We start from the raw sequence: 23577 nt of genomic DNA, 5'->3' as shown, positions 1-23577 counted from the left end.
ATAGGTACGGTTTGACAAGCATAAAAACAAAAGGTTTGAAGCTGTGCACTACAGCGCTATCCACGAATACGAACCACATCGAGCTACGAAAGTAACATGAAACGTGCGTAGAAAACTTGTTAATTATGTTGCTGTGGAATGTCACATTAAATTTAATGTTTTTCATAAGTACACCGTGTATAATATAGGATTATACAGATGTAGTGCATTATTGTTTTCCATCGTTTTTTACCGGAAACTATCGTATTTGTCATGCTACTTGAGACAACTTTAGTATAGGTGAACCAGGATCTATTGAGGGTGCGCCATGTTGCGGAATTTCACTGGAACTAATTTTTTCATACTACACTGAATTGTCACCCTATACATGAGAATAACAGCGCCCTCTTGACAATTATCATATATTACTGGTCAGGCTATACTTTTCAAACCGAGACTGACTGGAATAGCAAGATACGTTCGTACGTTTCCGTGAAAACACGATGGAAAATAATTATGCACTACACCTATACCTACCTATTGCAAAGCGGCTTCTAATATAATTTCGGAAGATCAATAGAAGCTAAGACATTCACCTACATTTGTTGTCTCTTGCGCTAAATTGTGTACCTAATGTACCTGAACAAGAGCGTTGCGAGGCAAAGTCACCGCGTCGGAGCGCTCGCGCACCTGTGAGAGAGCCCCGCGGGGAGGCGTTGGCTGACCGCGTCCCGCCGCGCTCCTCCAGCGTCCACCACACTGCACGTTCTTCCGCAAACGCCTTTTCCAAATCCATCTGCAAATTATATCCATCTTAGTAGGTGTCCAAGTGTGCACACTAGACATAGCTAAGCAGGGTACGTCACAATGGGTATATTAAACTCACTCTTTACCAGGGATCGGATACCGGTATTTTTTGTATGGGAACGGAAACGGTATTTTTTCGATCTTTGCTAATTACTTCATTTCTAACTGGGAAATCTAATAATACGAAGTCGTAACCTAAAAACACAACTGAGTCCTACATTTCGAGTATAAAATAATTTGAAAAATATGGTTATTTCTAAGTCTTTGCAAAAAAACGGTTCCGATCCCTGCTCTTTACAATACTATAAAGTAAGGTAAGTAGTTAGGTAAGTATACTATAGAACCACTGAGACGTATACGCTAAAAGGTGATAGAGGTTAAAGCTACGAGCTACAAAACTTTTCCACCAGTGCCAAGCTACGTTAAGCTATGAATAAGGTACTCGTACGTGAATACACAAACACATCCTTAAAGATACATTTCTCAGCTTAGCAGAATTCTAGTGGAATTTAACATCCTAGGATTATATCAGATATCTACTACATTCTACCGTATTTGTGCGAACTAAGAAAGAAAGGCATGTTAATATCTAACATACTGGCAGTGCTGGGGTAAAATATTAATTAAACTTATTAGTATAATATTGTTTATTATTTCTTAATATAAAATAAAATCTACAGCTAAAATTGCTAGTTCTCACAGTGCATTCTCCAATAAGTACTGGATCGATTCCAGGGCAGGCGTCCCACAGGGTGAGCTCCAGCGCTCGACCTGCCAGGAGATCTGCCGTTAAACCGCCGAAACCCAAGGTGGCGTTCCAAACTGGACTACATGACGCGGACGCGGGGTCTGTTTCAACCGGTGGGCAGGTCTCGCTAAAAGTAACATTGATATTTATATATCGTCGCGTCTCGTTTATTTACACGGGAGCTGCTATCACTTCTAGTGGAACCAAGGGCAACGCAATTTGGTCGTAGTCCTACTGATAGAACTACGGACATGAAAAAAAGCCCGTGGTACTACTAGTTGAACTACAGGTAATTTTACTTGCCTATAGTCCTACTGATAGAACCACGGACAAAAAAAATTGCCCGTGGTACTACCAGTAGGACTACGCGGTAGGACCACGGGCAACAAATGATATTGTGGTGTAAAACTGCAAACGCTTTAATGAATTATAGCCATGGGATGATTTTTAGAAATTCTAAGATTTAGGGATAAATAGTAGTTTATGCAACAGTGATATAATAAGGGTTCTTAAAATTCAAGGGTCGAAGTTACAAAACGAGACGTAGTCGAGTTTTGTAAAAAAAGACCCGAGAATTTTAAGAACCAATTATGAGCTGTTGCATACATTACTTTTTCTATGACAGCTGCAGCAAAAAAAAAGAGTTATTATTAAAAAAAAAGAGTTATTATTTAAAAAAAATTGAGTTATTATTAAAAAAAAAAAGAGTTATTATTGTAAATGAAAACATACCTCTTTCAATCAAGATGATCGGAACTTGTATCTTTAAAAAAAATAAAGCAGTTGTATTATACTCATAAGATGACTGCTAGCAGTCATCTTATGAGCCTATAGACAAATCATTCAAATGACATTGCTTTAGATATCACTGTCAGTCATTTAATTGACACATTTAAGTGCTGGAGTAGAAAAAATAATTAAAAAATCATAAATAAAGATCCCAAAACATTGTAACGGGAAAAAGAAGAAATAATGATGACAAGATTCTTACAGTGACGGCAAAAGCCTTATCCTGGCGAATGCTTCAGGCTCGTCTCCGTATCCGAGCGTGTGGTCTCGCGGCGGCAGGTCGTCTGCCGCGATGAGCACCACCACCAGCTTGCGCATCTCGCTCTCGAACCACACTTGCAGCTGCGCGCGCGCCGCGGGCCGCTCGCGGGCTCGCTCGGCCCTCTCCTGCTCCTACGTATCAAATTGCCTTGATAAATTCTGAATATTAAATTCGTGCAGCGGTATAGATATGTGACCAATGAACCGAAATAACGCTAACACAGTATAAAAATGCGTTTCATATCAGAAACGTAAGTTGTTTTATGAAAATAGTCATTTATTACCAGAGATCGGACAAATTTGCGACATTGCTCGCAATAATGTGGACATGACTCCAAAATTGATTAAATAATTAATCATAATTTCTTACCTGAGGTTTAATTTTCAATTCAATTCTTTATTTTTCAATTTAGGCATTAATATAATGCACTTATGAATGTCAAAAAAGTACAGTTGTACAGAATTCAAATTAAACATTACAAAAAATCACAACATACATTTTGATTCCTAATCAATAAAAAACACAAAGATTTCTTATAATGTAAATTTATTAAAGAAATTAATCAGTATGTTTTCTGTAGGTATTCATTTTTTTATATCAATAATATATTTAAGTGCTATTTATTGACAAGGGAACAAAATTAAATCTTAAGTAAAAAATTAATTAAAATAATTAAATGATTAATTATTTAATCAATTTCGAAGTCTTGTCCACATTACTGCGAGCAATGACGCCCATCTGTCCGATCTCTGTTTATTACTCATTGTTTACTTGCACTGGGTCACACTGCTATACGGCTTACGTAATCTGCACACATCTACGAAACATTAATTGACGAATGACTGTAGGCACAATAAATAAAATTAAATGAAAAGGGTACGTAAATTTTTTATCAAGACCTAGAATGCAATATCTAAATCAGTCTTGCGGCGGCTGGGGAATGCATACCTAGTCCTTGATCGAGTAACATGCAGCAACGGTCAGCTATTGTATCGAATCTCTGTCAGGAGAGACAAACTCAAAATTCCCATTCAATCTGTGCGATTCATAGCAATTGCATTCACATCGCGATCAGTGGGTTCATATCATAACTTGCAAATATTTAACTCATCTCACTTGCAAAATATTTCAATTAAGTCACATGCTTCGGGCTGAGGCATCTCTATTTTAACATAAAGTAATTATAAAATCGGACGATCTTATCCGCCATGCAGAAAGCGTTGGTCATGCTGATATCGTTTTAATAAGCTGCAATTTCGTATAAGTAGGTACCTAATATTTATTGGAGTATGATAAATGTATTCACCCGAGACCAATTTTTAGAGCAAATTATCTTATTGACGCTTACTAAATATGTATGCCTAATTATGAATTGAAATCTAATGCAAAATGTCAACTTTCACTTTACAAAAGCTTTTGTTGGATCTATGCAAGGGAAACTTTCTAAAGCGTTATGCTACATATTGCGCGTGTTTGTTTTGGATTTGACGTTGACACTACTGCAGGTAGTATTATATTCTACATCTAGTATTATATTGCGCCGACATAATTTGGAGAGTGCCTAGTTGAACTTTCGTACAGTTCAGATGTTGTTTGTATTTAGAAGCAAGTTTAACCTATATTGCCCAATTTAATTAACTAGCGAAAATTCTGCAGGAATTGCAATGCTATTTTACTATACTATATCAGGAGCATTACTTCTATTTATAGCAGAAACTACTGTGTACCTAAATAAGAGCACTTACATTTGTTTAGTTACAATTTTGTTTATAAAATGTTGTTGATTGCCGTGGTTAACCGCCCTATCGTATGCAGAATATTACTGTAAATAATGTATGTTTAATATAATTTGGTTGGAATGGAACTGTACGATATAAATTAAAGCAGTTACATAACACAAACAAAAATAAATGCAGTGAAATACAAACAGTTGTACAAACATGGAGGTAGTTAATATCATAAACGGCGTATGGTTGTTACAAAATTTGTATCACACATAAAAGTTCCACGTTTTTACTGTGCTCGGTATACTATAGATCAATGCACATATCCACATTGTGCCACTTCATGCATTTCTCAGATGTTAAGGAATGAGTCGTGACAATCAACTACTGAGCGGTATGTACAACGTGTATCGCTGTAGTGTCAGTCGCATGACGTCACAGAAGCGTCGCCGTCGGCGCGCGCCTGTCGCTCAAGGGGTTCCGGCGAGTGCGGTACGTGTGCGTGGACCGTGCAGCCACCACTCCAAGCTGCTACGAGACTAGACGTTGCGTGCGTCTCGGACGCAAGTGCGGCATACACTACGCTAAGTCAACAGCAAGACTCGGACAAACTCGATGCGCAAGACATGAGACGGTACAAACAGGAGTGCGGGCGGCGTCGAGGATGCGGGTCGAAGACAACACAATAGCGAGCGCGGCCGCCGGCCGGGGCCTCACCTCGCTCGCCGCTCGCTGCGGCGCGACTTCACTGCAGGTGCATTGTTTCTTGCGTCTCGTTTCGGCTGCACTTTTATCCTCTCCACTGGTTGTGAGTATATTTTTTTTGTAAAGTGGTCAATGACGTGTCCTTTTGGGCCATTATATTTGACTCGTGTATGAAGGTGTACGCTTTAACTAAGCTGAAAGCGGCAGCGTTTCTAGATTCACTAGGACTGTACACATACTGTGTCAAAATGTAGTCACACTATTGTCCACCACAGGAACCTATGACATGGTAATTGTTACCGGGATTCGATCAATCCCCTAATCTACCATTGAACATTTAAACTGGTTAGCGTCTATCTACACTTACGTAGAACTTCATTAATGTTTGTCATTTTGCCGATCAAGCCCTACAAATCACATCCGCCCAGCTCCGGTGACGAGTTAATGATATTGGTCAGGTGTTAGAAAAAATAAAAATCTGAAAATAAGTAGGTAGTATTTTTTCACACACTTCGCTTAGGAATATGATGTAAACGATAGCGAATATAGATAACAAATAAGTTTAATTTTAAGTTGGTATATAATTATACTTCATTCAAGTAAACAAACAGAGTAACCCTTTTCTTAAACAGGAAAAGAGTCATAAAGTTAAATTACATCTACGGTCGCAGATAGAAACACTAATACCTTACAACTAGGCTAACGTGGAAGATGTTTACTACAGTATCACAGCAGAGCAACGAAGTCAGCCCCTGCACTTCATATCTGTATCCAACATGAATCCGAAGGCTAATCGGCAAGATGTATGCCGAGTAATACAACAAACAACATTTATTATTACCTTAGGCCTCAACTTGGATAGAGAAGAAGGTATATAATGAGCAGTGGCCGCGCATGGGTCACGATACGACTCCTCGCTTCACATGGCACAACATGGCGGGAGACACATCACGTCTAACATACCTCACCTCCTCACAGTACAATAACAACGTCATTCATGGATTTATCATAATCCTAGTTATTGGATCATCTCATCTTAACCAGGTACAGTCAATCAGTCAACGTCACCGGTGTAATGGAGAATTTGTTCAGCACCGAGATGATCCATTAACTTTAGACATCAATGGTAATTCGGGCAAACCATGAATAAGAGTCTTAATGAATGATCCGAGAAACGCAGAGGAGTAGGCACTGAGTGACAGTCTCTACTAAAGTACATGAAGGAACGAGCGGAACTGCTCAATGTCTCATGGGTTCACAACACATATCGTAACAATTAAAGCCTATGGGTATTATACCGGGGTTTTCGGCAATTTCCTTCGGGTCGGCGATGATGGTGATTTGTCGGTATCCGGTTCTGTGAACCAAAACAATTTTTGTGCATTACACCACTAATGAGTTTAGCTGCAATAAACACGCATTGGTACTGTTCCTTTATGGTTGTCTTCTAAAAGTGGTGGTAGTATCGTGAAGGTAGAAATGAGAAGAGTCTGAAAAATATAGTGGTGCAATGAAATAAAATATTTGAGCTGAAAATCTTGAAGAAGGAAAGGTAAGGTAAGAATAAATGGTATTTACCGGAGAAAAGTAAGAATTTATGCAAGAAGATTAATCGTTTAGAAAGATGTAATAAAAAATTTAAGCGTTGCTTTGCTGCATGAACATTTTAATATCTATTCTACATAATATACATTTATTTGATGTGCTGCCTGAATAAGTATGTGTATAAAATTTGATCAGTGCCTACGGTATTTAAAAAGATGTTATACCTGTACACTTCTACAGTATTTACGGTATTGTCTTTAGGATTTATACAGGGTTTTTGGCAGATGACCTGTAATTTTTTTTTTTGGTGTTGGTGGTATCATTTCCGTGCTTTCCGTCCTTGGAACTTTAGTCCTAGGAGCCACGGTTCTGCAGATACGATTTTTTAAACGTTTGTTTTAAATCTTGGCCTCCCGCATTCAGTGGCACCTGGCGGAGATGGGCCGGACCTGCATGACAGCCAGTTCGGGTTCCGGAGGGGGCGGTCCACGATAGACGCGGTGGGAGCACTCAGGGAATTCGGAGTGGTAGCGTAGGGTAAGAGGGATGGAGTGGTGGCAGTGTCGCTGGACATCGCCAACGCGTTCGGCTCCCTCCCCTACACGGTAAATCGGGGAGGCAGTGCCTCATTACCTGAGGGACGTGGTGGAGCACTACCTGACGGGGCGGGTAGTGCTCTACGAGCGGAGAGGGTGCTGCCTCGGTTCTGGGCCGCCTACTTCCCAAGTTACCCCTTTAACAAAAAACTAGTATTTGGAAGTAGACAGATTTTGGGTAATTTAGGAAAAACATTTAAAAATCGTATCTCCAGAACCACGGTTCAATCACGGTTCACGGTTCGGCTCCTAGAACTTAAGTTCCAAGGACGGAAAGGAAGGAAATGATACCACCAACACCACAAAAAAATCGACGGGTCATCTGCCAAACACCCTGTATATGATGCCACGGTCAAATTGAGATATCTATTCTAAGTACTGTAATTCCTTATGTAAAGCTTTTTAACTTTACTATTCTAGCATTAAAACAGGGTAATTCAGGAGATGTGAACTTCAATTAATGATAAGCTATTGTTTCGTACAGTAATAGAGATAAACGTTATTTTTGTGTTAAAAAAAAAGTTTTAAATTATTTACGACATGCAGGGTCACCCTACAGTTAAAATACTTTCGTCAAATACTGATAATCTTTGTTTTATTCGTGACAAATGTCAAAAGGGTCTGGTTGCTTTTAAAAATCGTAGATATTTCTTCATAATTAAAAATCTGTAATATCGGTCATAGAGGTCTTATATTTCATAATTAAGCATTGTAGGGTGTACAGTGTACCTACATGATTGAAGAGAATTAACCTTTTACTTACCAAAAAGTTAAAAACAGGAAAAAGGAGTGGTTGTTTCACTTAAATACGTTGGTGAATGATCCATTAACATTTACCGAGTGTGTAGGGTTCGTCCACATGGCTCACGTCTCATGAATCATCCTGTATATTGTTTTTATTGCTATGGAGACTGGGGCAAGGTAGAAGTAACTAGGTAAATGCAACAGGTTTTAAGATTTAAGATACAAGTGGAGAACAATGTAGAATGTACCATATAGGGCATGATGGTGTTGGCTGGAGTGCGGGGCAGGCGTGACCGTGTCGTCCTGGGGCGGCGCGGGTTCCACTAGGAGCTCCACGTTGTCTCCGCTGCGATCCAGGACAGAACACACTTCTTCGAAACTGCGCTCGGTCAACGGCACTCCACCCCATTCCAATACCTAATCATAGACATAACATCAGTCTTATACCTAATCATAACATTTATGCTGGCAATATATTTAAAACCACTTAAGCCTGCATTTTAACGCACCAATTTCATATTAATTACTAACATGAGATATTGGAATTAAATTAAAACTATTTACGGGCTGAAGGGATTGCAATAATGCATCGAAAATTAATCTCCGTTATCTTGGAGGATATAATCAAACGGAGACGCCATGTCTGTAATTTTCTGTACAAAACAGTCTGCCGATTTTTGCGGGGGAGGGGAACGTCAAATGTATGCGTAACGTAAAAATAGCCATGTCAGATAAACGTCAGTCCATACATTCTGTATGACCGTTGGCCGCCTATTTTCGACAGAGGGGAAAGCCTGTTAATGGCTACTCCGTTTAGTTGTATCCACAGACTTGTCATTTTCGCGCTCGCGCTTGACAGACAGCTGAAGTGTGCGAAAGGGAAGCCATCACGTATATGAACATCGCATGAGTGCGAAAGAGTCAGACTACAAATGAGAAAACGTGACCATTTTTGAGTTTGACGACGGCCGCGGACGGCCAAGAGCGACCAAGCCAATAGCGAGCGAGCGGCCAATTTGAAAAATATACACAAATTCGGAAGAAAACTATTTGATAAAGTAATACAATGAAGATAGTGTCTTGTAGTGTACCGGATTTCAGTGTCACGGGGCCAAATAAACCTTGCAAATACTTATTTCAGAGGAATAATGATATTCCGAGCGAAATTTTCTTAACGATATTTTGTCAAATTAACAGCATAAAAAGTGTAAGAAGCCGGTTTATACAGTTGATTATAAGTTTTTCTTCCTTTGTGTGCTAATATTTTATCATATTACTCAATAATTTAAAATATTTTGTGTAAAAACATAAACTGTTACTTTAGGCTAGGGCTTGACAAAATGTTGATGACAGTATCGATAACTTGTCGGTATATTAATAGCTATGTAATCATTTCTTCACAAGACATAATTAAGATATTAACCTTTATAACCGACTTCAAATAATAACGATTGTTATACCTTTTTGAAGGTGCAGATGTTTAGCAGTAAATTTAAACTTCACTTTCCAACACAGTAAGAGTTAGACCAGCCATTCTCAAAGAGGGTACCGCGACACCCCTGCAGGGGTTCCGCAAGAATTTAGAATAATTTAGAATAATAAAATAAGCATAATTATTATGCTTATTAATAAAAAAATACACTTCTATAGGTGAACCAGGATCTATTGAGGGTGCGCCATGTTGCGGAATTTCACTGGAACTAATTTTTTCATACTACACTGAATTGTCACCCTATACATGAGAATAACAGCGCCCTCTTGACAATTATCATATATTACTGGTCAGGCTATAAAAACTATTGTTTTATTGTAGGGTTCCATCAAGTATGTATTTCGCTTTCCAAAAGGGTTCCGTCAAAAAAAAAGATTGAGAACCGCTGAGTTAGACTAAGATAAGGCTGTAACGATTTTGATAGCACACGCAGTGCAGGTGTTATTTTATACATCATAATGTCGTAGAATTTTAACGTTTAAAATAACACATTTGAAAAAGTAGTCGATAAAGCAATCAAACACCGACAGATTATTAATATGTTGTAACATGACATCACTATTTTTGATCTCACATAGACAATTTACGCACACACTTGCATTTCATTTTTGGTCGCACTTTTGAAGATTGACAGTTGTTCTTGTCTATTCTAATTCTATGGTTGTATCCTCCAAGTCCGTTATCATTAAGTATTGCTAAATACAACTGAAACATATTTTTACAGCAAACTACTAAAACCGTGTCAGGCCGTCTGAATAGAGCCTCTTTTGGCATAATGCCAAATTTCAAATAAATAGTAATCACAACTGTCCGCGTTTCCTGAAAAATATGCAATTCATAATTATAATTTTGCGTGTAAACATGCGATAGTATTTAGAAAAAAACAGAAGGTAGAATAAAGTTTTTGTAAAGTTTACGTTATGATATGGCGCAGAGCACGGGGGGGGGGGGGGAGGCTAAGATCTCTCCCTACAAACTTTCTGTAAGTTGTTCTTTACCTACAAAACTTCCTGTTAGTTTTACACTATATAGGTTTACTCTTATAATAGTGTACCTGACTGAGGAAATTTTAATGAATTTATTTTGAACACTAAAGCCCCGTGTAGACGGTTCAACAACTTGCATGTAGGTAATACTTATTCGAAACATTGCAAACTACATAGTACAACGAATTCAGTCAATCGACCAATTACCGCAATATAACGATAATGGTACAAGTTCTTGAACCGTCAAAGTGGGGCGTATGTTATGAGTGTTATGACACTTTAGCAATGACATGCCTACTGAACCTAATAAGTAAAAAAAAAACACTGATCATTTAAAACAGGCATCTAATATGAAAGCCTTGAATTAAATGTCCCAAAGGGTATGTAACAAACATACCCGTTGCTACATTTTGTAAATCGAATGACGTTCACATGGTATAGATACCTTGTCACCCTGTTGTAAGCCGGCCCCGTCGGCGGGTCCGCCGGGCACAGTCCACACTATGACGGCCTCCCGGCGACCGCTGGCGTCCGGCTTGCCACCCACGACGCGCATGCCGAAACCACGTGCTGCGTATGGAAAATTATATAAGTAGGACGAACACCGCACCCAATCACTGTGTGACTCTACCCTGAACACACATTAAGGTATGCATGGTTTCCCAATTGAGCAATTGAGTGCTTCAAGTATGTACATATGTATGTACAAAGTACCAAGTTCGGCGTGTTGCCTCTCTCAAGTCTCACCTCTCTGTCGCACTTTTAAATTCGTACGAAAGTGTGACAGGGAGACAACACCTCGAACGTGGTTCGCGGTAGACCCTCAGATCAAGTAATTGACGCTAAAAAAGTTACATCTTATATAAAACTTACATCTTTTGTCATTAGGATCGCGACGCAGCGAGACTCGTCGTGGCGAGCGATCATCGACGTCGTGTATGACGATCTTGATCGCCTCCGCGTCAACCGACATTTGTCGCGCGGCTGCAGCGGCGGCGGCCACGGCTGCAGCCGAGGGGCCTGGCGCTTCGGAGGGGTCTCCAGTGCGAGCTAGAGCGGCCATTGCACTGAGCGCCCCCGTCCTTTGTTGAAGTGCGGCTATGTCTGGACTGATTTATTTTAAAATAAACATAAATGAGTATATTAAGTTATTTCTTTTGTTTCTCTGGTATCCTAAATTAATTGTGACTTACAGCTGACTACCGCGGCGCCTGATGGGGCGGTCTTCGTCAACGGCGAGTCCGGCAATTGAAGGCGTTGATTCGGATGTGTCTTCTGTACGGTAGGAGCCGCGACGCGATCCTGCTCCCGCACCGCCGACCACGTCCACTGCTGATGCTCTGTGGGCATAAAATAAAACTTGTTTAAAAATTCCCTTTTGGGATTATCCTGAAACAGTTTTACACTGCAAAATAATGTTTTACCTACTCTATTCGTATTCCACATTGAACACTGATACCTATTGAACGTGTTAAATTGTGAGCTATCAATCACTGTGTCTACGGCTACTAACGAGTATAAAGTTCAAAATGATGATAAAGTAGAACCCTAAAGCGAAAACGGGTAATAGGTATACTTCTAAAAGTTTTTATTTCCGCCGCATATGTAGCTCGCTCGTGAGAAGGGTCCAACATGTTCGCGGTTATATGGCTCGTATTTGATTAATGAACGTTGTTTTGTCCTTAGTACACTAATCATGAGTTGTGCCAGTTATTGTGTTGTACAACATAAATGCGGAGCCAGCCTGTCGGAAGAAGCATGCACCATTTGTGACGTCCCACAGATAAAGGTACCTTATGGCCGTTGGCGCTTACGCTATTATTAACGCCGCTCCGCCGCCGCGCGCTATTATTATTGCGGCGCTATGCGACGTAAGCGCCAAGTGCCATAAGGTACCTTTTGCCGTGGAACGTCACATTTTACTTTATAACAATAGCTAAGAAATCAATATTCCTAATTCTAACATACATATCCTGCAAGTAGGTCTCAGTGACATAGTATCATGAAAATACATAGCTATAGGCTTCTTTTTAACCGACTTCCAAATCTAAAAGGAGGAGGTTATCAATTCGGTTGTATGTTTTTTTTATTTTTTTTTTATTTTTTTTTTATGTTTGTTACTCCATATCTCCGTCATTACTGGACCGATTTTGAAATTTTTTTTTTGATTGTATGTATATGCATACAGATTGGTCCCGTTTTTGTCAAAACCCAGTTCTGATGATGGGATCCATGAGTAATCGAGGGAACTCCTCAAATCTTAAAGGCATACATATAGTGATTTTTGTGTTTTTATCAACAAATCAAGCATATACATTTAAAAAAGTGACATTTGATGAAGTGGAACTGCTGATGATGATCAGAACGGAACTCTTCAACGACGCATAGTACACGTTTGACGATTTGTCCTCTTCGTTATGTTTGTTAAGCAAGTTAAGTTTTTAAGCCACATTTTTGTCAAGCTCGAGTTCTGATGATGGGATCCATGAGGAATCGAGGGAACTCCTCAAATCTTAAAGGCATGCATATAGAGATTTTTGTATTTTCATCAAAAAATTAAGCATTTTCATTAAAAACTGTCGCATTTGATGCAGTGGAACTGCTGATGATGATCATAACGGAACTCTTCAACGACGCATAGCTCGCATTTGGCGATTTGTCCTTTTCGTTATGTTTGTTAAGCAAGTTAGGTTTTTAGGCACATTTATGTCAATCTCAAGTCCTGAACATGAGATCCATGAGGAATCGAGGGAACTCCTCAAATCTTAAAGGCATACGTATAGAATTTTATATATTTTCATCAGAAAAAATCAAGCATTTACATTACAAACTGTGGCATTTGATGAAGCGGAACTGCTGATGATGATCAGAACAGAACTCTTCAACGACGCATAGTACACGTTTTGTGATTCTGAATTTCGATTTTGACTTGGACTGGGCCCCGGACTCCGGACTCGGACCCGTACTCGGACTCGGACCCGTACTCGGACTCGAACCCGGATCCGGACACGGACCCGGACCTTGATTCGGAAAACCACTATGATACCTAAACTAAACAAACCACTATGATTACCATAAAATGTATACATATTACCAAATAAAGTATAAGCGCCGTTAAGTGGGTCCAGGCTAGTAGTTATAGAAGTCGGTTTTTTTCTATTAAAGATTATATAACTACAACAGTCAATACCCGGGTAATTTAGTATAAGTTAAATCGAATAAGTATATGTACATTACCTATACTTACTAAATATCTTTAGCGAGGGCACACAAGAAATAGCTTTGTAAATAATAGTATTATGTCAGTAAACAGTAAAAGCCGTTTCGAATCTATTCATTTCGTAAACACCTACTATTAAGTACCTAGGTTAAATATTAGGTACTCACGATTTCTCAGTTCATACTTCATTTCAAAAATTCATACATACATTAACAAACATTACCAATAATAATGTAACTGTATTACCCACGACCCTAAGTATGCATTCAATATAGATTCACTACTATAATAAATATGCTAATATATTCTAGATAGTAGATACTGATATGTTTATACAACTCCGCGTAATTAACTTTACGTGACACAAATGACACAATATACCTAAAGGGAATATGATATCGTACAAATTATGTTTGCATTTGGAACCTGGCGGCACCTATTGGTTAATATTATTGATGGAGTCTCGGCACTGGAAACGGAAATTGCATTCGTACCTTTCCACGCCATTAACACGATTATGTCTACTCCGGTGACGCGTGGGTTCCCCCGCCGTTGCAAACATGTCTAACGGTATGGAATCATGTTAATATTATGATAATACATATATGTATTTGTGTATGCAAAATAAATGTATTGCATTGTATGTAGAGATGGGTAGTGAGTAAATACTCACGGATAAATATCGAGTAAATACTCAGTATTTACTCAATATACCCGTATTTACTCGTTTATACCCAAATTGGTGGGTATAAACTATTTAGAGTGCTGAAAGGGGCATATAAATTTGAAATATAGGTGTATTTTGTAAGCCGCTACTGGATTATGTACTCAAAATTGTAAGAAGTGTATTTTTAAGAGGGGCACTCCATACATGTAACTAATTGTCACAAAAAAAAATTCAGAAACCACCAACGTGTTGCACATCATTAAATGGGTCTTTAAAAATAACTGGAATGTTTCTAAGAACTTTTTTGGATAAATTGAATATTTTTGGAAAAAAACCGTTTCGAAAGGCCAAAATAATGTTTATCTCTCTACAACTTTTGACCCAAAGTTCAGAAAAATATAAAAACATATCGGGGGATTAGCCGTAGGTATAATAGAGTACAAAAAACTATATTTTGAACATCATCGGTTGAGCCATTGTTGAGTTTTCTTTAAAAAAAACCCTTAATAAAAGGTCGTAAGTGCCGCGTAAACATGCACTTTTACGCGACATGCAATTATCTAGAACATCGATAGAATTTAATTACCATATTTTTAAAGTCAATATATCCTTATTTAAAACAAAATGGCAAACTATGCATTATCACAATTTGCCTCTCACTGATAATTACCTACCTTTTTTTCCTAAAATAAGCGTCCTATATGCTTTTTATTTTATAGATATTGTTAACACACGTTAGCATTCTTCAATAAAAGACAATTTTGTTCTTAAATCTCACTTTTTGAATATTTTATAAGCAATCGTTTTTACCCACCTAAATGAGTAAATACGGGTATTTATCGGGTGCTTTGAGTAAATACCGAGTAAATACTCAGTAATTACTCACCCCTACCCATCTCTAGTTGTATGTGTAGTCTTAAGTTCTCATGTAAGTGAATTGTAAAATTCTTAGTGAGAATAAATAATCTTAAACCTAAACCTAATATATGTGGACGAACTAAGTAGGTAATATAAGAATACACGAATAATAGGTATAGACTAATCGATATATAATTTACATAGACATTGATGCACTTTAGTAATGTAAGATGACGCCAATTACAAAATTTCAAATCGTTTATTTCAGGTTAAAAACTAGTGATGGGTAGGACATCAATTTAAAATGAGTTTGTATGAGTACCTCATTTACTAAAATGAGGTGTTACAATGTCTTACTTCAAATGAGGTGAGGTACTAGCATATTTTCAGCGTCGACTATTCCATTAATTCCAACGGCGACAAAAATATTTAATGTATATACATATTTATGTATTCATCACTTCCTTAATAAATAAATAAATAGTAACATTTAATTGGAGTGCAATTCTGGAGGTTAAGAATAGAACTTTTAGGAGAAAGATAATTTTAGAATCAAGTAAAATGAATAGAGGAGTGAAGTAAGACATTTTTGCGGTACGAAGTATTGCGACAAATTAACAAAATGAGTGGTACAAATGAGGTGCCTCACGAGTGAGCGACTCAACACTATTAAAAACCTTCGGAAGCCTGTGTTGATCGAAGTTAAAAACTAATTATGGGTACCTACACAACAAACAAAAAACAAAATAAAATACAATAAGTACAACTTAATTTTAAATTAAATACAGTCAAAATAATAATCATAATCCAATTAAAAATTACAAATTCAAATTCACATGTAGAGTCTGTGCGGAAAGAGGAGAGTCGTGGAATGTATGGGGCCCAATACATTACACGACTCTTCTCTTTCCGCACAGACTCTAGTATTATACCTATGAGTACCAGAATATACGACATTCCATTCGGTCGGTAATATTCGCCAGTGATAGGATCGAAGGGCTTTTAAGGGCTAAGTAAGTGCTTTTCCTTCAGTACGTATAGATTTAACCCCCGATAACACACATGTAGACCAGTTTTCATTAATTCTGAGATTTGTTAAACACAATGGAGATCATAGCGAGTATTATACAGTGTGTAAGTCAAATACGGGCAATAAATTAAACCAGATATAGAATTTACCCGTCGTTACAGTGTTAGTTACCTCCTAGACATCGGTGGTGGCGCGACGAGCGCGGGCGAGTGCGCAGGAGAGTCTTGCTTGTCGTCGTCGACGCTGCGCTGGCGCGCGGCGGGCACGCGCATCGACCGCCGCCGCGCCGGCGTCACCGTGCTAGGCCGCCGCGACTCGTTCGCTGGCGTCGCCGTGCCGCCACCCTTTAACTGCCGCAACGGCAGCGTGGTTACTCATAGGTACACGAAAATATCGTATGAAATGAACGTAACAATAAAAAATTATAAACATCGCCTTTCATATTCGATATACGCATACCTTCCGACATAAACTTATTTACAAGGGTAAATAAAACGAAAGTTTGGAATTGTATGATAGGCGATTGACAGGGGTTACAATAATAGACAGAAACGAAGGTACATGATCACGGAGATCAGGGAATGTCACCTCAAGAAAGATTTCACTTTGACGCTGTGGCATTTTATCTTTCCCCTTTCGTGGACACAAAATAGTTTCGTGGACACATTTTATCACGACAACAGTCAAGTGTTGTAAGGGAAAGTTCACGCACAATACCCACCTAACTATTTTGTAGGACGTGTCAACCCGTTATCTTGGTCGCAGCCTGTAAAGCTATTGAGCAAACTGTTATTGCTTGGAATTTCCTATTTATACTTTTAAACATTGACATATATTTATCTAAGGACGGGCCTTACGGGCAATAAGAATGGGGCTAGCTATAGCGGTAGCTATAGGTATAGCGGTGTCACGCACACGCATTCGAACCAAACGTGCAGTTTAACGCTACAACGCGATTGGTTGATGAGTTCGCATCACGCGCGCGATTGGTCGCAACTAGTTGCGTTAGACAGCACGATTGGCTCGAACTCGTGAGTGACACCGCTGAACACGCACCATCTAAGTGCCCGTAAGCCCCGTCAATGCTTTTAAGGTGACATTAAGTACATTACATTAGTCACGACACTAAATGGTTCGGATGATTTATAATCAAAATCAGAATAGTTTTAACTAAATAATTGTCACTTTAATTTGTTATTTTTATATGAATTGAGGAGAAATCCTGGTCATAAAATAAAAATAATTACTTACATCCAACAGTTTTCAAACATGCCGGCATGAAATGTCGGCTTCTGGGTAAATTCACTCAAATGGCACAAATGTTCCATACAAACAGGGGAAATTATGACGCATTCAGGCAATTTGTACAATATGTGGAGTTTATTAAGTTTACCGCATGTTACGTGATGTTTTAGGGGAAAATATAAATCTTTTTGGACGGGAGTGACATACTTATAACTAAGCAGATTTATCCTGAAACATTAATATTTGACAAGCTTCTGCTCGCGACTTCGTCTGCGCGGAATGCTGATGATGATGATAATTAATAAAAACTATCTTGTTTCCCGGGCCCCAATCTATATATCCATACCTATAATTTCTTCTATATCGGCTTAGCAGATTAAGCGTGAAGAGGTAAAATACAGACATGCAGAGTTACTTACGCATTTATTATATTAGTATATAGGGATAACTTCAAGGAGGATAAATGTAGGGAGGTCTTAAACAATAGCCTATCCCTAGCCTTTTTTTTACCTCTACTCTGAGAACAACCCGGGAATTATTGACCGTTTTTTACTAAGTTCTATGCGGGATCTATGAGTAATTAATTACGCACCTTCCTAAATTTCGTTACCTGACCATAGGGACGCAGTAATACGTAGAACTGAGATGAAGAGATTTCCATCGGGTCTCACGTATAGCGGCGTCTCTGTCGTCAGTTAGGTACAGTCACCATCAGATATATCGGAGCGGCTAAGGTGCTCACAAATATCTCAACACGCCTCTACCGTCAGGGCATTAGAGTGCGTGTTCAGGTATTGTGAAACCCTTGGCCGCTCTGATATATCTGATGGTGACTGTACTAAATTCAGGAAGGTGTGAAAAGCTCTTAGCTAAAGTTACCATTCAATAAGCACGTCTAGTACCTATGTCTTGACACAAGTCACGGGACTTTATACAGGGTGCTTCCTGTAACAGGAGCAATAAATTAAACTGTAGGCTGTACTCCTCAGACTGACCAACATTTGTTCAGCAACTTTTAAAAATTATGAATCCTTTAGACTTCCTCTTTTTCATACAAAATAAATATTGCCTTCAATGTACGCTGACATCAGTGTGTTTGAAGTTGCTTGTCACGCTTTAAACATAACAAAATTTGCAATACATTGCGTCTTAGAATAAACTTTAAAGTGTAATAAAAATCAAAACCTGAGTTATTTTCAAAAGTTGCTGAACAAATGTTGGTCAGTTTGAGGAGTACAGCCTACAGTTTAATTTATTGCTCCTGTTACAGGAAGCACTCTGTATATCAAATGCGGTTTGAAAGGAGTCGCGCGCGGCGGTTGCGGCAAGAACGTGCAACTGCAACAACTGTTATAAAAATTGTTTCAAACATTACCTTTTCTAGTTCTTTTAGCGAGGCGGGTGAGACGTCTGAGTGTCGGCGCAGTTCGGGCGAGCGTGGCGGCGCGAGGCCGGTACTGGAGGTGCCACCGCCCAGCCGAGCTTCCGAATGACGCCGTTGTAAAGAATCCAGCACAGGCACATCGAGGAGTGAATCAGTACTGTCTTGCGCTGCGGGCGGTAGTCGCGGAGCAGCTTTACGCCGGCATACGGAACAGCGCCATGAGTTCTGTCATGAAAAAACTAGTTAAAACTAAATAAGCATTGTTTTTCCTGAACTTGAGCGTTAGTAAATCTAAGTAGTATGTCGTTGTTTAATGGAGAAAGAAAAGAAGATCATCGTCATCTTTCTAGCGTCGTCACGGCTTTTTGCCACGGCTCATGGGAGCCTGGGGTCTCCTTGGCGATAATCCCAAGAAATCGCTTAATCGAGATTAGTCCGGTTTCCTCACGATGTTTTCCCTCACTGAAGAACGACGGCTAAATATCAAATTATATATTGTACGATTCGTACATAAGTTCCGAAAAACTCATTGGTATACGAGCCAGGGTTTAAGCTCTCGTACGCCGGAGCGCGGGTCCGCGTACGAAGAAAATATTAGAAAAAAATAGTCACGGCACACGAGAGGTTAAACCACGAACTCCGGATCGGATTGAAAATCGCACACTGTTACCACTAGGCTATCAACGCTTTTTAAAAAAATAGAATTTTACCGCCTCCTCGTTCTCCGCCGGCTTGGAGTACGAAGAGCAGTCCTCACACACGCGGTGCTGGCAGCCGTTGCACGTGTGAAACACTTCACCGGGCTTCAGCGCCTTCAGGCACACGCGGCACGCGCCTGCCCGCGACGGCGCCTTACCCGCTTCCCTGCAAACGCCATTTACAATTAAATTAATTTTAATTACACAACTGACATATATTCTTGTATAATTAGATAAATACTTAGATAGATACTGCAATATCAGCTTTTTTATTGATGTTCGGGAGATAGATATACGCGATACGCGTATGTATCCATTTTTCCATGAGTTACAAATGAAAACATTGTGAATTCAAGACGCGTCGCGTAGCGCTGTGAGCGACGATATGAACAACGAAGCGTTTTGCGAATAAGGGCCCTACAATCAACGAACGCTCGTAACCTAACGATAGAGTACTTGGGTGAATCCACTTTTAGACTACACTATTTTTTTATTCGTATTATGCAGGAGAAAATATTTATATATATTTGCTTCGATGAAAAGCTTGTAAAATATGGATCAATTGAAAATATATTGCCCTGGAGAAGAGCTGGGTATAGGTATATACAGGGCCGGATTAAGCATGTCGGGGCCCCTAGGCAGTGCAATGCTCGGGGCCCCCTTACAGTTAATTCTGCATACATAAGTTCAGTTGTTCAGTACAGGGAAGTAAGTTTGCGGTTTTAATTTCAACCTTCAGGTGTCGGTTGAGCCGTGGTTGAGCCGATCCGAACATGCCGAACGATGTCTTTTTCGCTCTTGCGTGGACATAAAGGTTTTTTATATTAGTTTTTGCTGATTCCTCCTTGCGTCCAGTGTGGGGAGAGCTCTTTTTTTCTCAATAAGTAGTTAAATATTTTGCGAGGCTGAACAGCGATTGTCCGACCATACGAGCCACATAATTAAAATTAACCTAATAATATAAATATTTGACATGTGTTTAAATGATAGGGGACGGTATATGACGTTTTCGATTTAGAGCTCACTTTGTGCAATCAATTTGTTCAAGAAATGTTTAATAACTGCATTAAATTATACGTAAATTTGTTCACGAAGAAGCCGTGTACCGGCTCTTCACGGCATAATATTTTTTATTTGCTGTAATTCTCTACAAATCGACACTAAAAGTATCCAAAAATCAAAATATGGAGTTCCGTTTGAGCAACACGCATTACAGTTTTGCCTTTAACAGTAATTGAGTTGTTGTGTGATTTTGAAAGCTAGATAACTAAACTAGCAAATTATTATCTACTTATATTTTTACTCACAAAAACAACACAGAAATTCAATCCCAAATGTAAACTTTCGTACAATTTCCATACATTGACGACATCACTCAAAATTCTTCTTCGAGTCAGATGGCCGCTGGCCTTGGATCGAAGCAGACGTGTACATCGTCGTAGCTCGTTTTTGACATTATTTAGACATTTCATCATATACGCTTACGAAAATGTATACCAGTAGATAAATTGTATTTCAAAAAATAGGGTAAATAAATTTATTTAAAATTTGATTTGTTGTTATTTACAGGTCGTAACGATCGAAAACAGCAGTAAACTATCCTAAAACAATACGATTACAATTGAATTTAAGTAACTTGTTCCTTCAAAACCCGCTTAAAATGAAAAAAGTTTAAAGACTCGTTTTACTGATTGGGATTGATTTTCATTATGCTGGTATCAATTTTGCGTAAAAAAAGTATATGACTTGTACGTCAATGACATTTGATGTCAATTGTAATCTTGTATTTACGTTAGAGAATATTATATATTCATTTAAATATTACTTACCTATTAATACGAAGCGTAATTCGTTTAATACCTGAAAGTCTTAGTGTCTACACCTACTTTGTTGCCGTTCGTTCCGTCTATATGTGTGCGATTACGTGCTGTTCTCAATAATCAAGAAACAAGCCATAATGTTCAAGAATAAAATAACAGCAAGACCAGCATTCAGTACTAACTAGTTTTTGCGGATTTGGAGACAAGAGATGAAGCTTACAGGCTAATACCGCTGCGGTCTGGTTATTGTTATGTGTATATATCGAGTATTATTTAAATTTACTATAAAATAACAATGTTTTATTTCAATGACATTATGTGCGTAGGTATGTATGTTTCGGTGATTATAAGAATTTTGTCCACACAATAATTGTGCAAAGCAGAGACTGCATCATGCTTTCTTTACGGTATAAGCGGTATGGTACCGTTATTATTTATCAATACCGGTTCGTTTTGAAGGTAAAACTATACCGGTTGAAATACAAAGTACGGTACCGGTATAAAATTACAGCAGGGACAACCATTTTTATAGATGTACAGTCAGCTGCAGAGAAAAGGTACGACCAGATAGATAATTGTATGCAGGGGTGGTACCTTTTCTCTGCAGCTAGCTCTACCTAAACCATCATTGACCGAGCGTTGGCGAAGGTCTCCGTTTCAACTTGGGCAAAAATGCTTTCGTATGTCCGAATTCTTCTCCTTTGCATATCACATTTCTCAACTGATTCTCGTGAAAATTCGGTAGTCCGATATAATTATTTGGTTTCTTTTTTTTTGAACAATTTAAAATAGGCAGAAATTGCCATAAAGGACTTAAGCACCAGTAGGGTCTGTGACACTTAAGACCACTGCGATTATTAGGTACTTACTGGCCCCTATTTCACCACGACCACGGTGACAGGTGCGACAGTTGTCGACATCACTGTTGCTGACGTCACAGGCCTCCATAGGCTACGGTAACCGCTTACCATCGGACGGGCGATGTGCTTGTTTGCCACCAACATTTTAATAAATAAATAAACTCCATTATATTGCCACTAAAAAAATCTTATTTTGCGAAGCTAATGACAATTGTCACAAGAAACACGGCAACTGTATCGAAATTGCGACACAGAACTCATTTCCTGTCAAGACTTACCGAAAATTCTTTGAAAAATCTTGTGACAATTGTCACAAGATTTTTTTGCGAGAGAAATGTCTGTTTTATCCGATATAATAAAGTTTTTTTTTAATAATAGGTACAATGACGGTGGCAAACACGAATACGGCCCGCCCGATGGTAAGCGGTAACTGTATTATTAAATTGTACAACGGGACTTAATCGCGTATCTAAGTTTTAAGATTTACCTCCGACGTTTCGAGGACGGCGTTGTCCCCGTGGTCTCGGCGAAGACTGGCTTAAGTTGACATCAGCATCTTCTAACCGCGCGAGTTTTTCGAACTACTCGCACTTGGTCTTGTTTATCCGCTTGAACGTTTTGCGGTTCCGTTGTACAATTTAATAATGTGTAAAAATCGTGAAAGTTTAAATCAGTGTTAGCGGTAACTGTAGTCCATGGATGCCTATGGCGTCAATAACAGCGATGTTTTTGTCGTACCTGTCACCGTGGTGAAATAGGGGCCAGATTACGCCGCGCCGCGTGGAACGTAAGGTGCATTGGGGTAAATGCATACCATTCACTCAAGGAAAATAATCTCCCTTATAAGATCACTCGTGTGTCTGCCATTTTGTTAAAGCCAATTTTCACCGTAACTACTGGACTAGTTCAATTGAAATTTAGTACACATATGTCAAGTAAGGAAGTAGTAAGTCGGTGATCCGAAGATGAGTAACGTAAATAAATGAACTTTTAACTTTGCGGCGATTTTTGGTATCATGTGACATATCAGATATAATACATAATTATAAGTAGGTGAGCAAAAATGTACCATAACCTAACTCAGAATTGTATTACATAAATACATATACAAAAAATAGTTCAACGCCAAAAGATTAATGGAAGACCTATGTCCTATAATAGGTGAGTTGGTCTTAAACAAAAAATATGCAATAAAAATGTGTAACTGTGGAACCCATAGTGAATCCTACTCGTACATGATCGGTTTTTATATTATGTACCTATAAGATATTTTCTACTTTATACTTTATAAGTGTACCTACATAATATTTACTTATAAGCAGTTGTCACGTAAAATATTTGTAGATTTTTTTGGAAGTATGTGTCACATCATCATCATCTTCCTCGCGTTGTCCCGGCCGATTTTGACACGGCTCATG

At 38.8% G+C, this 23577-nt stretch overlaps 1 protein-coding gene across 2 annotated transcripts in view; it reads right to left on the bottom strand.

Annotated features, from left to right (window-relative positions):
* Positions 1 to 23577, bottom strand: part of LOC134651920 (regulating synaptic membrane exocytosis protein 1) — a 72545-nt gene that overhangs the window by 4993 nt on the left and 43975 nt on the right. For both annotated transcript variants that reach the window (XM_063507033.1, XM_063507032.1), the window contains exons 4-14: positions 19492 to 19645; positions 18773 to 19006; positions 16324 to 16502; positions 11571 to 11717; positions 11251 to 11486; positions 10823 to 10947; positions 8148 to 8316; positions 6313 to 6371; positions 2526 to 2716; positions 1487 to 1661; positions 619 to 775 (exon numbers count right to left, since the gene is read on the bottom strand). In XM_063507033.1, coding sequence (XP_063363103.1) covers positions 619 to 775; positions 1487 to 1661; positions 2526 to 2716; positions 6313 to 6371; positions 8148 to 8316; positions 10823 to 10947; positions 11251 to 11486; positions 11571 to 11717; positions 16324 to 16502; positions 18773 to 19006; positions 19492 to 19645 — 1826 coding nt within the window. The remainder of the gene's footprint in view (positions 1 to 618; positions 776 to 1486; positions 1662 to 2525; positions 2717 to 6312; positions 6372 to 8147; positions 8317 to 10822; positions 10948 to 11250; positions 11487 to 11570; positions 11718 to 16323; positions 16503 to 18772; positions 19007 to 19491; positions 19646 to 23577) is intronic.

Source organism: Cydia amplana, chromosome 11 (genome assembly GCF_948474715.1).
Source record: "Cydia amplana chromosome 11, ilCydAmpl1.1, whole genome shotgun sequence".
NCBI lineage: Eukaryota > Metazoa > Arthropoda > Insecta > Lepidoptera > Tortricidae > Cydia > Cydia amplana.
The sequence above is the reverse complement of the archived record's forward strand: the minus strand, read 5'-3'. Positions and strand labels throughout refer to the sequence as shown.